This window comes from Nanorana parkeri, unplaced genomic scaffold (genome assembly GCF_000935625.1).
Source record: "Nanorana parkeri isolate BGI_ZX_2015 unplaced genomic scaffold, ASM93562v1 scaffold105, whole genome shotgun sequence".
Classification (NCBI taxonomy): Eukaryota; Metazoa; Chordata; class Amphibia; order Anura; family Dicroglossidae; genus Nanorana; species Nanorana parkeri.
The window spans coordinates 788,257-801,821 of NW_017306373.1; the positions used below are offsets into that span (position 1 = coordinate 788,257).

At 43.1% G+C, this 13,565-nt stretch overlaps 1 protein-coding gene across 1 annotated transcript in view; it reads right to left on the reverse strand.

Moving 5' to 3' along the window:
- Positions 1 to 13,565, reverse strand: part of ATP9B (ATPase phospholipid transporting 9B (putative)) — a 245,998-nt gene that overhangs the window by 48,913 nt on the left and 183,520 nt on the right. Inside the window, exon 14 of the mRNA XM_018553011.1 lies at positions 1,925 to 2,037. Within this exon, the coding sequence (XP_018408513.1) occupies positions 1,925 to 2,037 (113 nt within the window). The remainder of the gene's footprint in view (positions 1 to 1,924; positions 2,038 to 13,565) is intronic.

Sequence of the window (13,565 nt, forward strand, 5' to 3'; positions counted from 1 at the left end):
CCTCCCTCCAAAGCCCCCAGCACACATAATATACTTTCCCCCTCCCTCCCAAGCCTCCAGCACACATATTAATAAAGCCCCCCTCCCTCCTATGCCCCCTCACCTGCTTTCATCTGTGCCGGGAGGAGGCACATCATCGTTCCCTGGTGATCTAGTGGTGATTAGTAAGATCTGCACTAGACCTTACTAATGATCTATCATTCGGCCGGAGCACCCGCGGGCCTGTACTTTGAGACCCCTGATCTAAACAGACAACTGGCTTATATTAAGACAGATGCAGGTACATATGCTTGTTCCATATAAATAACATTTACTAGTTTTTAATAAAGATACATTAGGATTAAATGATTGTTGAAAAATATATGCCTGAAGCTATGATACTGTTCAAGCAAATTTGTTTTACAACAGAATTTTTGCAATCACTACAGCAGAATATACAATTAACGTGAGTGATTCTAGGGAACACCTCACATACTTATTTCATTATTATTAGACACTTATTAAGGCTGCATTAAGGTTGCAATGTTAAGTAACATTGAGCTATACACCCACCATGTCCTGATCTGCTGTGGGGATCACAAGAACCAAGTGTTGGGAGCCATGTGCTGCAATGGGCTCGGTGCACTGAGCCAGTGATCCATGAACACACTGCCCATCAAATTACAGTGCTGTATAATAATAGGTTTAACTTTTCTGCTCATCTGCTTTTCAGCTCCTGCTTTAAACCTTTGCATTTGCATTCTACATTTGCTGATGCCATTACAGACGCAAATAAATTAAGATGATTTACTCCTTCTGAATTATGTTTATTGATGCTTGTATAATTTAATTTCACACAGATTCCATTAAAGATTATGCTCTCTGTCACGGAATGCTTCCAGTGGGAAAATATAATCATGTTATAATAGATTTCTCTGTTGCATTATTGTAGAGATACAAGAGGGCTGCTGTTTCGTATTAATAAAACAGGGCCTACAACTAGGGAATCAAATCAAAGTCACAAAGCTACCTCTGCCTAACTGGTTAGGTAGCTGGAACCACTTATTATCACAAACTGACGACGCTCTGCATGTTTCTGGAGTGCTTTCATATATGTTTAATTAGCAACTAGGTAAACACAATCTGCTTTCTCTATGCGGCCAACCATTGAAGACAGATGGAGTTATTAAGGATCGCATCATATTCTAGATACATATAAATGGTGTCATGAGAACAGAACACATTTTATAAATTGATTTTTTTTTTGGCACTGGGAAATTTAAAGGAAACCTTTTTCTGAAGAAACTTGCATGCTGCCATTGCAGGCTTCTACTTTCAATATTGAACGTTGCCTGGTTTCCAGGGCTTTTTGTGAAAACCATCAAGGTCTGCCTTTGCTCTGATTTATCTTACTGCATTGTTGGTACTCTTTACTGACTGAAGCCATAGATCGCCAGGTGGCTAACATTTTCAGAAGGTGGCTAGCAATGGAAGCTTATCTTTTTCTCAGTAGAGGCATACTTTAAAGCAGAACTCCAGCCCAAAATACCAAGATAAAAACAAATAGCCCATGAAAAGATAAAATAACAAAATCAGCCTTTTCTCCTGTGATTTCCCATTTCTTTCCTTTTGTTGCAAAAATGGCAGATGCAAAACTACACTAGGCAATAATAGCTGAAGAATTAAAATTTGACTCCTGAGTCAGTCCTTCCCTCAGACAAAAAAGGCCACTGTCCTAGCACAGGATCAACTCATCAGCCCAGTAAACCATACTTTCCGACCAGCTTTTGCAAAAGCCAGTTCCCAGTGAAAGATTATGGTTTCAGTAGAAAATCATAATCGTAAATCTGTAATAAATTAGCTTCTTACTGTAGTTTTAGCTGACCTTTTCTTTTTTTTACTAATCACATACCTATACATATAAAAATTCACCAGAATAACATACCTGTGAGTAAGAGCTTGCAACATGATTCTGAATTTCATCCATTGTATCTGATCCATAGGACACTGTACCAAGATGAAGACGCCTAAACACCATTTCATTCTGGGTAAGTGTTCCTGAAAAGAGATGTATGTTTAATAGATAGCTGATTTAGAAATCTATTAAATCTTTCCTTTTTTGTTATGATTACATAAAATAAAAAAAGGGCTATTTTTATATATTGGCTAGAAGGGCAGAATTAAGTTGTTTTGAGAACAAATGGCTATAGGGAAAGAAACAGGGCTGCATGAGTTGTAAAATTAATTTTTAGGCTGCTTATCAGCCTTAGTACTGAAAATTTAATTTAACCAAGCACTTCTTTTTCAATCAGTATTACAGGCAGTCCGCTGCTCAAGTGATGAGAGTATGGGCAGAAAAAGCCTGTTTTTCCCCCCCCCCGAAGAGCATTTACAATGCATACATATAAGGGTCTGTGTACACTGGTGTAACTGGCTTGGATTTGAGATGCATTTGATAAGCTTCTAAGTTGTTTTGCATTCACACTGACTTGCATATTCAAGAAAAGCAAAGAAATACCTATCTACAAAAGTCCTAAAGCAAAACGCAGGGCTAACACTATGCTGAGGCTGCAGCAAATGTGTTTCATGATGCACAAGTTACAACAAACAATATGGAGCAAAAATGGAACGGTTATCCACAGCAAACCATATTCCTTGCTTTGTCTGAGGGTATGTCCAGACCAGAACAGTTTGTTCCCGGAACAAAAAAGCATCCCAAATGTATCCCTATGGTATTTCTGGGCTCTGTTCACACCAGCGCAGTCCGATCCGGACCAGACAAAAAAAAATACTGCAAGTCTAATTTTCTCTGGTCTGGGAACACACTGGAGCGCAAGTAAACACATCAAAGCCGTATGCAAATGCACTGGAACGCACTGGATTGCCCCTCAAGGCCCATTTTAAGCTAAAACAAAACACTGAACTGCGTTTGCAGATCTGCTCCAGATCTGGTCAGGACATGGTGTGAACATAGCCTGAGGGCAGGTTCACAGCATTTTCCGGACCAGTCCTGGAACATAGTGCATTGCGTTTTTGCAGCGATTTTACTGCGATTGGAAATGTTTGCATTTTTTTAAGCTTAAAATGGTCTTACATGTGCGTTCCATGCGTTTTTGATGCGTTCCAGACCAGACAAAATAGGACAAGCAGTATTTTTCTGGTCTGGTCTGGAACAGACTGTGCTGGGGATACATAGGGATACATTTGGATGCATTTTGGCTCCGGAAACAATCTGGTCTGGTCTGGAGGTAATCTGGATGTGGTGTGAATGGGCCCTAAAACATAAAGAACAACTCACAGCTATAAGTAATTGCTTTACTTCTGTTTCTCTTTTAAGTCAGTGTGTGTACAAAAGTATTCTATGGTCATAGGATAAAACACAGCAAAGTTGCCATGTTAAAAATATACTTGGAGAGGCTAGCTAATCCTAGGACCTCATGCACACTAGCAAGCTGCGTTTAAGCACAAGAGAAGTTATCTGCTATGTATAAACAACTTCATGCTTCCCATATCACTTTTTCCCGTGTTTAGTTGTTGCTGGGCATAGTCGCGTTTACATGCGTTTAGTTGCATAAAACCAGGCTAATCAGACCCAGAACGCAGAAATTTCTACTTTGGGTATACGCTTCTAGACTGAATGCATCTAGACTGTTGGACGTCTAGGTGTGCATTCAGTCATTGAAAAGCATTACATGAGTCCAGGTGCATTTAGAAATGAGCTCCAAACGCTCCCAAAGTTTTTCTGCGTAGTGTGCCTGTATTTTAACTACATACTGAATATAATATATTTATTTCATAAGCGTGTTAATTTTTTATACCAATAGAAGAATTGTATTGAACATAAAATACAAAACATATAAAAACTAATATGTATTTGTTAAGCTGAGTATAATTTATTTAAGAAACAAAATCTCCTAATCGACATGAACAGAAAAGAAGCATATCTAGTTCCTGCCCAGCACCACGGTTTACAAGTCTTTTATTCTCTAAAGTGAGATTACTGCTGGTTGAAGGTTAATCCGTAGGAGTACAGGTTTCTGTTAACATATCTGGAAATGAGATCAGAGACAAATCCCTGTACATGATAGAATAGAATCTTCTACCAAGGGTACATTCACACTGCCACTCCTGCATTTAGGTTATTTAAATGCAGGAGAAATGATCTGGGAAGTATAAACAAACGTTATGCTTCTTAGATGTGATGAGGTGTGCTTGTCTTTTCGCAGGGCCAGTTACATTTCTGCATTTATACATGTTTAACGTTTCTAATCGAACCCTGGATGCACACAATTCGATTTTCTCTAAACACAGCTAAACTGCACCTAAACACAGGTAAAAGTATAGTTTAAATAATACCATGAAAAATTATTTGATGCATTTATAAATGTCCTAGAAACGCATATAAATGCTAAATTTTTAATGCCAGTTTGAAAGAAGCCTAAGGCTACCATACATATGTATTTTTTTCCAGGAGCCTTTTTTCCCTCTAAAGGGCAGATTGCAGCATGCTTTATAGGATTTATTTCTTTGGATCAGCTGTGGGTTTAGATTTAGTAAGATTGTTTGGTTGAATTTGATGTACATGTGCCATTTCCCAACCTAGTTTACTATGTTATCTACACAATAAACGACTTTCTAGAAATATGTTACTCTGCAATTTGATTAGTGCATTGATGTTTGTCCAGCTGCACTTTACTGGGTGACAGATTTCCTTTTAACCTTAAGCTGAAAATTAGCTGAGGAATTCTGATCATTATTTTTCTAATTTTCACTAAACTTAGTCAAAGGGCCACCGAGGCGATTCATTAAAGAGGAACTGAACTCTGAAAGTTGTACACAAAAGAAAAGATAGGTATTGGGCAAAAGACTGGTCACCAGTGTTGCCTGTGGTTTCCCAGCAGCAGCTTTCCTCATTATTGGCCTATCACCCCTTGTTTTGCACAGTGTCTCTGTGTGGAACTGAGAGCCTGCCTTGGCTTTGGATCCAGAGGCTTGGGAGGGACAAACGGACAGTAATTTTACTTAGACTTAAGACTCCAAGGATTTTTCTGAACAGGTTTTCCCAGTAAAAAAATTGCATGTCTTCAAGGTTATTCTTGCAAGGGTGCTTCACAGACCAGCATTTCAGCCACAAAATCTCTTACATGTGAATTGACAGGAGGCCATCATTGAGATTTGTAAGTAAATTTTAGTTGGCGTGTATTAGAGCAATAAAGAACAGGAACAAAGAGAGCAAGATTTCACACCCCGAATTGATTGACTAAAACAAAATACAAGGAGTAGATTCCACCTTAAGGTATGCGATTACCGAAAGGGGAGGGGCTTTTAAGAAATGCTATAAACTCTCTAATTGTATAAAAATATGAATTCATTTATTACATAATTGGAAATAAATAAATAAAGTTGAAACATAATTGGTCCAATTCACATGCAGTATAAGTGTTACATCAAGTCAACAATTATTTTTAAAATAGGACATAATAGAGGACTCATTCAGATAAAACCCGACATGTTTCGCCCTAATGGGCTCTTCAGGGGAATTTATATATCATGGAGGAGTCCAAAGGGACCGTCAATCGACACCACTACATGAAAGGGAGGGGTCCGAGTGTTTTCAGGTGTGTTTTCCCTCTAATATAACCAGCTTTTAGTGTGTTCCTCACGAGTGCCACTTTGGACTCCTCCATGATATATAAATTCCCCTGAAGAGCCCATTAGGGTGAAACATGTCGGGTTTTATCTGAATGAGTCCTCTATTATGTCCTATTTTAAAAATAATTGTTGACTTGATGTAACACTTATACTGCATGTGAATTGGACCAATTATGTTTCAACTTTATTTATTTATTTCCAATTATGTAATAAATGAATTCATATTTTTATACAATTAGAGAGTTTATAGCATTTCTTAAAAGCCCCTCCCCTTTCGGTAATCGCATACCTTAAGGTGGAATCTACTCCTTGTATTTTGTTTTAGTCATCATTGAGATTTGTCTAAGGGTATCCACCAGGCCATCAACACAGTGCCGCAAGGGAATCGGAATAAGCTTTAAATGTTTGAGAGCAGTGGGGACCATTACCATCGCCATATTTTTTGACCATACAGATAAGGTTCGATACACACTGCTATGTTGGCAACAGCAGATTGCATAGCAGAGCCTGCAAATGCAAATAAAGCCTTAATGATGACCTTTATCTTTTCTCCTTGTGTTCCTTGAAAACAGGAACATCTTCTACAGGGATTGTTAATGTGAGGAGATGGCTGGATGAACAACAGGAACAGCCTATTTCTTAAAGAAACCCTCTTCAATAGGGTATTGATCCCAGTCACTATACAACACCAGCTGTAAAAGTGTGTGTTTCTTTGGCGGCTCTAACTGTAAACAATCATGCACTGTGTCCACAAGTATAGGGACAGCGTAATTGAGTCTGGAAGGGATGTCAGTAGACAGGTCCTCTTCCTGGACTGAATCCACAGAACTGGAAGCAGCCCCTTCTTCCTCATCATATTCTTTTTCAGGGACTACACAAGAAGAGGAAGGTCAGAAGTAAAGAGGTAGAAGAGGGGGCCACCTTACACTCCTTGCGGACTAAAGACTCTAAGAGCACTGACATTTTCCCCATGAATTCTGTCTCTGCAGTGGTAAATTTCTCTGTAGACACGGTATAGGAGGGTGCCCTGGAGGGAACTGAGGAGGACCCTGAAGCATAGCATAAGGCTAGCAGATACAACATCCCCAGAAGGAACAGAACCATCCCTAGAAGCATTGTTAGACCATGGTACACACCTCTGCATGGATGCACCATGACCTGAGGGGGAGACATCCCAATACCCACAACAGGAAGGAGGAGGATGAGCCGGCAACAGCAGCGTCAGGAGCAGCCTGTGTCGCTAGTACAGCACATAGTCACCTATGGACCGCAGAGAAATTATATCAAATTAAAATTTTGAGGGGGACTGTAAACACCTTGCCACAGGAACACCAAATTTAAGATCCATAGTGGACAGAAGGGAACTTGGTACCTTGTAAGTGAGAAGCCCTTACTCACCCCTCTCGGTGGCTGACATAGTAGCGATGGTCACAAGGGGACATGTTCCATCCAGTTTCCACCCTCCCAGTGGGAATACCCCTCCTCAAAGGGGCCTTCAGGGACAGGGCTTCTCTGCAATGGACCACAGCCCTAGGCCTGTATAGCACCCTGTGGCAATGATATCTACTACGGTTGGCAGCCGTCAACTACTGCGGGACCCACCCTTATTTGTTTGGAAACAGCGGTTTCTGAGTGCGATGGGTTCATGGACTTTACGCTGTGGCAATGACACACACAACACAAAGTGCAAAAGGGCATGCCTAAAACAAGAATTAGTGCCCTAAGCACATTACAGGCCAGCCCTGCATCTTGCTTTGCTTCCGTCTGGGTCAGGGAATGGTCCACCAAGGCTCTACTGAGGAGAAAAACAATTTGAATGACTGCTGTTAGCAGCACTAGAGACAACTTGGTAGAAGAATCCTCAGAAAATATAGCAGAAAAGAATGCACTTCTCTCAAAGCAGAGATAAGGCTTCCATCACCTAAAGATACTAGTAAAAAAACTAAGGCAGGCTGGGAGTGCTAGCAGTTATACAGGGCTGTTCTAAAGCTTTGATTGATTTGCCAGTGTCCAGTCACCTGTAGGTAGCTGCATAGCCCATCCCTTTAAGAATTAACTCTCTGTGTGCTGTGATGTACGATTAAAGTGGACCTTTACACCCTTTAACTAAAAATCACATCAGCATACAGCTTTGCATGCTGATTTACATTAATTAAACAAACATGTTTTTAATTTACTTAGAAATAGAGTTCATCTACTTCCTGGTCCACTTCTGGCACAAATTATGTAATGTGCTTAAAAGCATTGCATGCTGGGAAGGTTACATCAGCAGAGCATTGCTGGGAAATCCCATCTGTAATCACACAAATTCTCAGGGAAAGGAATCTTCCTCCCCTGAGATGATGTGCATGGTCACATGTCCTAGTCACATGTGCCAGAGTTCCAGGAAGTAAAGAGAGATCTAGTAACCTGCCCTTAGCAAAAATGGCCACAGTCAGAAGACTGGGAAAGAAAAGAGAAGTAAGGTATGCAAAGAATACAAAGACTGCAATTATCTAGAAGTATGTGTAGATTGTCATTTCTAAACATTTCTAAAGGTGTGTTTTTTGTTATTTTAAAGATATGGGTACATTTCCTCTTTAAGAAAGGTAAATTTTTCAGGGTACTGCTTAGGAACAATAAAGATTTCTAGATGTTCCCTATAACATAGCAAATGCTCACTTTAATACCAGAGTTGTATTGATCATAACTGCACTCAAGGGGCAGTGCCTTAGGAAGCAGGCTTACAGGGCGCAACATCAAGCCTCAAAAATTACAAATTGTGATACTTTTTTTCTTATTCTCTTTTTTTCTGATCTCTGGACAGTTGTGACTAAATTCAATCAGAGACCTGCAGGGGTGACAGGTCACATGAAACCAGCCCTCCTTGCTTTCGGTTGGTGGTCTGTACAGGTAAAAACTAACTCTACATATAAAGTAGACAGCTTACTACCTCAAATAGCACATTCTAGTTTAGTTTTCACTTAGATAACCACATGGCAGAAGCGGCAGGGCTTGTACAAAGGATTTTAATCCTTCAGACATGCCTAGGGCTACATTATGTCTAAACAGAGCCATGCTTTAAAGAAAATGACTAATTATTAGCTACCTTATATTAGTATTCAAACAATTAGAGGATGTCATTTTTCTGCGGAATATGGCAAATTGTTTTAATAACTTATAATACTGTGTATCTAACCTTCATGATTTTGTTTTCTGATATTGTTTGTTTCTTGGTTCTGAGCTCTGTAGTATACATAACCCATACTGTATATACAACACACATAATATAAAACGTCTTGTTTTGTAACTGAAAGAAAACCTGTACCTAGTTATACATTTTCATTTCTAAAACACACATGGAGAGATGTAGTAAAGCTGGCTCTGTCCTAGATATTGGTAAAAGGTGTCCCTAGACATGTGGGTGCTGTTCCATACACTCACACTAATGCCAGTAGGTTTGGTAGCTTGTTTGATTACAGTTCATTACAAAAGGAAGCCATGTTTGTCTCCAGAGCATATATTCACAGTCACATTTACAATTTATGAGTTCCTGGCTGCACTGTGTTTTAAACAATGGCATTATCCAATGCAACCAGTGAGAAGATTAAAGTTCTCCCTGCAGATTAAGTACAAATTATCTGTCCTCCTGTTTCAGCATCGTTTGTTCATTTATCACATAACATCTAGTATTTCTGGTCAGTGTCACTATGCTCTGCATCTTTGTAGTTAACAGATGTCTTCTCTTGTCGAATGAATTACTTAAAGTCTCATGCACTGCTGGCCACAGATGTGTCACTATAGCAACATCATTAATTTCAGATCTTACCGGAAACATGCACTCCAATCAAACCTAATTATACCACGTTGGTTTCTTGTCCTACAATAAGGAAACTATAATGCAATTATTGAGATAGTTGGTTCTCCATTCTACTATGGCAAATGAGAGGACCCCTGTGATGGACGCTTCATGTCAAAAGGCTTATTGATGAAGCACAATCCCAATTTGCAATCATAGAAAGGACTACTTTGCAATGCTATCTGCAATATAATTATTCCTAGGCTGGATAAAGATCTGTAAGCATTTTGAAAATACCTAATAGTTTAATCGAGGATTTTTTCCCAATTTTGTTTTATTCATAGTAGCTTATTGGCAATACATTATATATACATTTTATAGAATGGGACACAGAGAAGGCTGGACAAATCAGGTGCCTTGGAAATACAGTACCTAAATTTGCAGCTACAGATCTACAATCATTTGTCTAACCCTGTATTAGGGATGTTCAGATACCAAGTACGTACTCGGTACAAGTACAAGTACAGATAGTTTTCCAGCTCCAAGACTAGACTACAGGAAAATTCAAAATTTAGGAGGCAACTGTCATTTTTAAGGAGCATGTGAAGCTTCTGGGATTTGTACATCCTTGTTTTAATGTATGATTTAAAAAAAAAAAATATATATTAGGAATGCGCCAATACCATTTTTTCAAGTACATGTACTGATACATTTTTGTTTATTGTCATGTGACAGTTTTTCTAAAACAATAGAGACTAATGATTGCAAGACAGCGGTGGAGCTCCAGAGTCAGGTCTCAGCTGCAACTGCTGCAACCCTGGTAGTTCGCATGAAAATGCCAAGTATCGGCACTGGTATCTGAACATCCCTACCCTGTATACTGATATTCATGGTACAAGATAACTATATCAAATTTGACTTTGCTACTTGTCCCAAACAATATGTCATAGTTCATTTTTGTGGAAAAAAAACTCCATGTAACTTGTTGCAATTCTGTATCAAAGCTTTTCTCTGGATATTAATTACCATACAGAGGAAATGCTTAGTGTGCAGAACTAGGTTTTTGGCACACAACAGGGCAGAAGGGACAAATATAACAAGTGTAAGACAAGTGCGGACAAGGCCCCAGCCTCACACCAGGCAAAATAGGCCCTCCAGGTACGATGGTAAATCTTCCTGGAAACTGCTTTGCGCGCTCTGAGCATAGTGGAAATGACCGCATCGGACAACCCCCGGTCCCTCAGGACCTGGCTCTCAACAGCCACGCCGTCAAAGCTAGAGACTGTAAAGAAGGATGGAACACAGGACCCTGGGACAGAAGATCGGGGCGCAGAGGCAGGCGCCACGGGGCGTCCACCACCAGCTGAATCACATCTGCGTACCACGCCTGCCGAGGCCAATACGGGGCCACAAGGATGACGGTGACGCCCTCGACCGCGATCCGACGGAGTAGCCGAGGCAACAGATACAGTGGAGGAAAGGCGTAAATCAGGCCGTAGTGGCCCCAAGGGGCCACCAGTGCATCCACGCCCTCTGCCCAGGGATCCAGAGCCCGGGCCACAAACCTGTACACTTTGCGGTTGAACTGAGACGCCAGAAGATCCACTTCCGGCGTCCCCCAGCGACGACAGAGCTGCTGAAAAACCTCCGGGTGCAGAGACCACTCCCCCGGATCCACCGACTGTCGACTGAGGTAATCGGCCTGCCAATTGTCTACTCCCGGGATGTAGGACGCCGAGAGAGCCAGAACCCAATGTTCCGCCCAGGACAGAATCCCGAACACCTCTCGACCCGCGGCCACGCTTTTTGTGCCGCCCTGGTGGTTGATGTACGCCACCGCAGTGGCGTTGTCCGACTGGACCCGGACCGCCACACCCTGGAGCCGGTCCGACCAATGAAGGAGAGAGAGGCGAATCGCCCGAAGTTCCAACACATTTATCGACAGACGGGACTCCTCCGGCGACCAACGACCCTGCACGGTCAAGGAGCCCAAGACCCCGCCCCAGCCCCAAAGGCTGGCGTCCGTGGTGACCACCGTCCAATGTACCGGAAGAAAAGACTTCCCCCCCAGCAAGACCGGAGAGTGAAGCCACCACCGCAGGGAGGCCCTCGCCTCCCGAGAGATCCGAATCTCCCTGTCCAAGGACAGGGGGGACTTGTCCCACTGTACCAGGATGTTCCTCTGCAGGGTCCTGGTATGGTGTTGCGCAAAGGGCACCGCCTCGAAGGAGGCCACCATGAGACCCAGGACCTGCATGCAACCCCGAATGGGCGACCACTGGCGAGCCCTCAGTAGCCCGACCCTGGAACGGAGCTTCAGGAGCTTGTCCCGGGGAAGAAAGACCCGGGCCGCGACCGTGTCCAGAACCAAACCCAGATACTCCAGGCGTGGCGAAGGCACCAGACAAGATTTTCGCAGGTTCAGAAGCCACCCGAACTCCTCCAAGGACCGCACCGTGACCCCCAGGGCCGTCACCATGGAAGAATGCGACTCTGCCCGTAGGAGCAGATCGTCCAGGTACCCCATGATCGAAACACGACAACGCAACAGCGCCAGAATTGGGGCCAGCACCTTGGTGAACACACGTGGAGCCGACGCCAGCCAGAAGGGCAGCGCCACAAACTGAAAGTGGTCCTCCCCCACCGCGAAACGAAGATATCGCTGATGAGACTCGCAAATGGGTACATGAAGGTATGCATCCCGAATATCGATGGAGGCCAGCAGATCCCCTTGACGGAGCCATGCCACCACGGACCGGATGGACTCCATCCGGAACCGACAGCCCGCTGTGACCTTCTTCCCCGGCGTCCACGAGCCGAAAGGAAGGCCCTCCCCATCCGCCCGAGGCTATAGGAAGCCCGGGCGGAAGTTACGAAATGAAAGGGCAAAGTTGCCCACATCCAAGATGGCGGCCGCAAAAGCCGGGGCCTCGAGTAGCGGCCGCCGCACGAGCGACGTCTGCCGCGGATGCCGCCGCTCCACACAGTCGGCTGCTGGGACAAGAGCAGCGCCCATCCCCCACCCCACATCCATGTGAGGACCCCCTGAAGTCCGAAACCGAGATCGAGGACGGCGGCCGCCCCCGGGACGAATCCCATAGGTGTCGGGGAGGACCACCCGTCGCAGCCGACCCACCGTAGCAGAGTCTGCATGCTCTCGTCGGTCAGCCAGGGGAGACTAAAAGGCTCTACAATCATCCAGCCTGTCGCCCTGGGGACACTTGCTAGAAGAAAAATCAAGTCAAACGGAAGAAAGGAAAAAAATTATTCAGAGAAAATGTTTTAGCTCCTTACTCCTGACGCTAGGCAAAAAACTGGGGACTGGAGACTTGTCAGCAAGTGAGGGGTTGGGCCACCAGCAGGGGCCGCCCCTAGGCTGTCTTGTCTTTTTGTTATGTGCCTAGCGTCCTACTCCTGCAGGTGGCGATATACCCTACCATTCAGGATCTACGATCTGTTGCCCTGTGTCCTTCAATGAACGGGAGAGAAATGATCACGATGGGAGCATCTGTGTATCCTCGCAGCAAAAAAAGCCATATTGACGAACTGGCTCTCACCGACCACCCCCTCCTTGAAACAGCTTGCAGACCTACTTACCAAACTGATATCGCTGAACAAGCTTGATGCCCACTATAATAGCCCCTCCACAGCGAAATTCTTTGCTACCTGGACCTCATTTATTGTATCAACCCTATCACCAACTCAGCTAACGGAAGTAATGTTATTGTTCAAACATACGGTCTGGTACCACACCACAAAATTGGAAGGATCGCTAGGGGTCCTAGATGTCCTTTAATGCCCCCCCCCCTGCTTTGCTTTGGTGCCTCCCAATCATTCAAGCATTCACTTATTTAATTATCTGTCCGTCTTAGCTTAGTTTACTTCTAGTTCAATCTAATTCCCTCTGGCCCCTTATAGTCTCATCAGGACCCCAACATGCTCAGGTGAATCTGAGATGCTACCAGGTGATTGCAATGCTTGCTTGCTCACTAGTTTGTCTTGAGTCGAAACCATGTTATACCACATGTATGTATCTTTTATAAATGCGTTTGTTTATAGTGGTAATGCTGTACTTTGGTACCTAAGACCGAATTGTCTTATTGTTTTTCTTATTGACAAAACTCGAATAAAGACTATTTGCTAAAAAAATAAAATT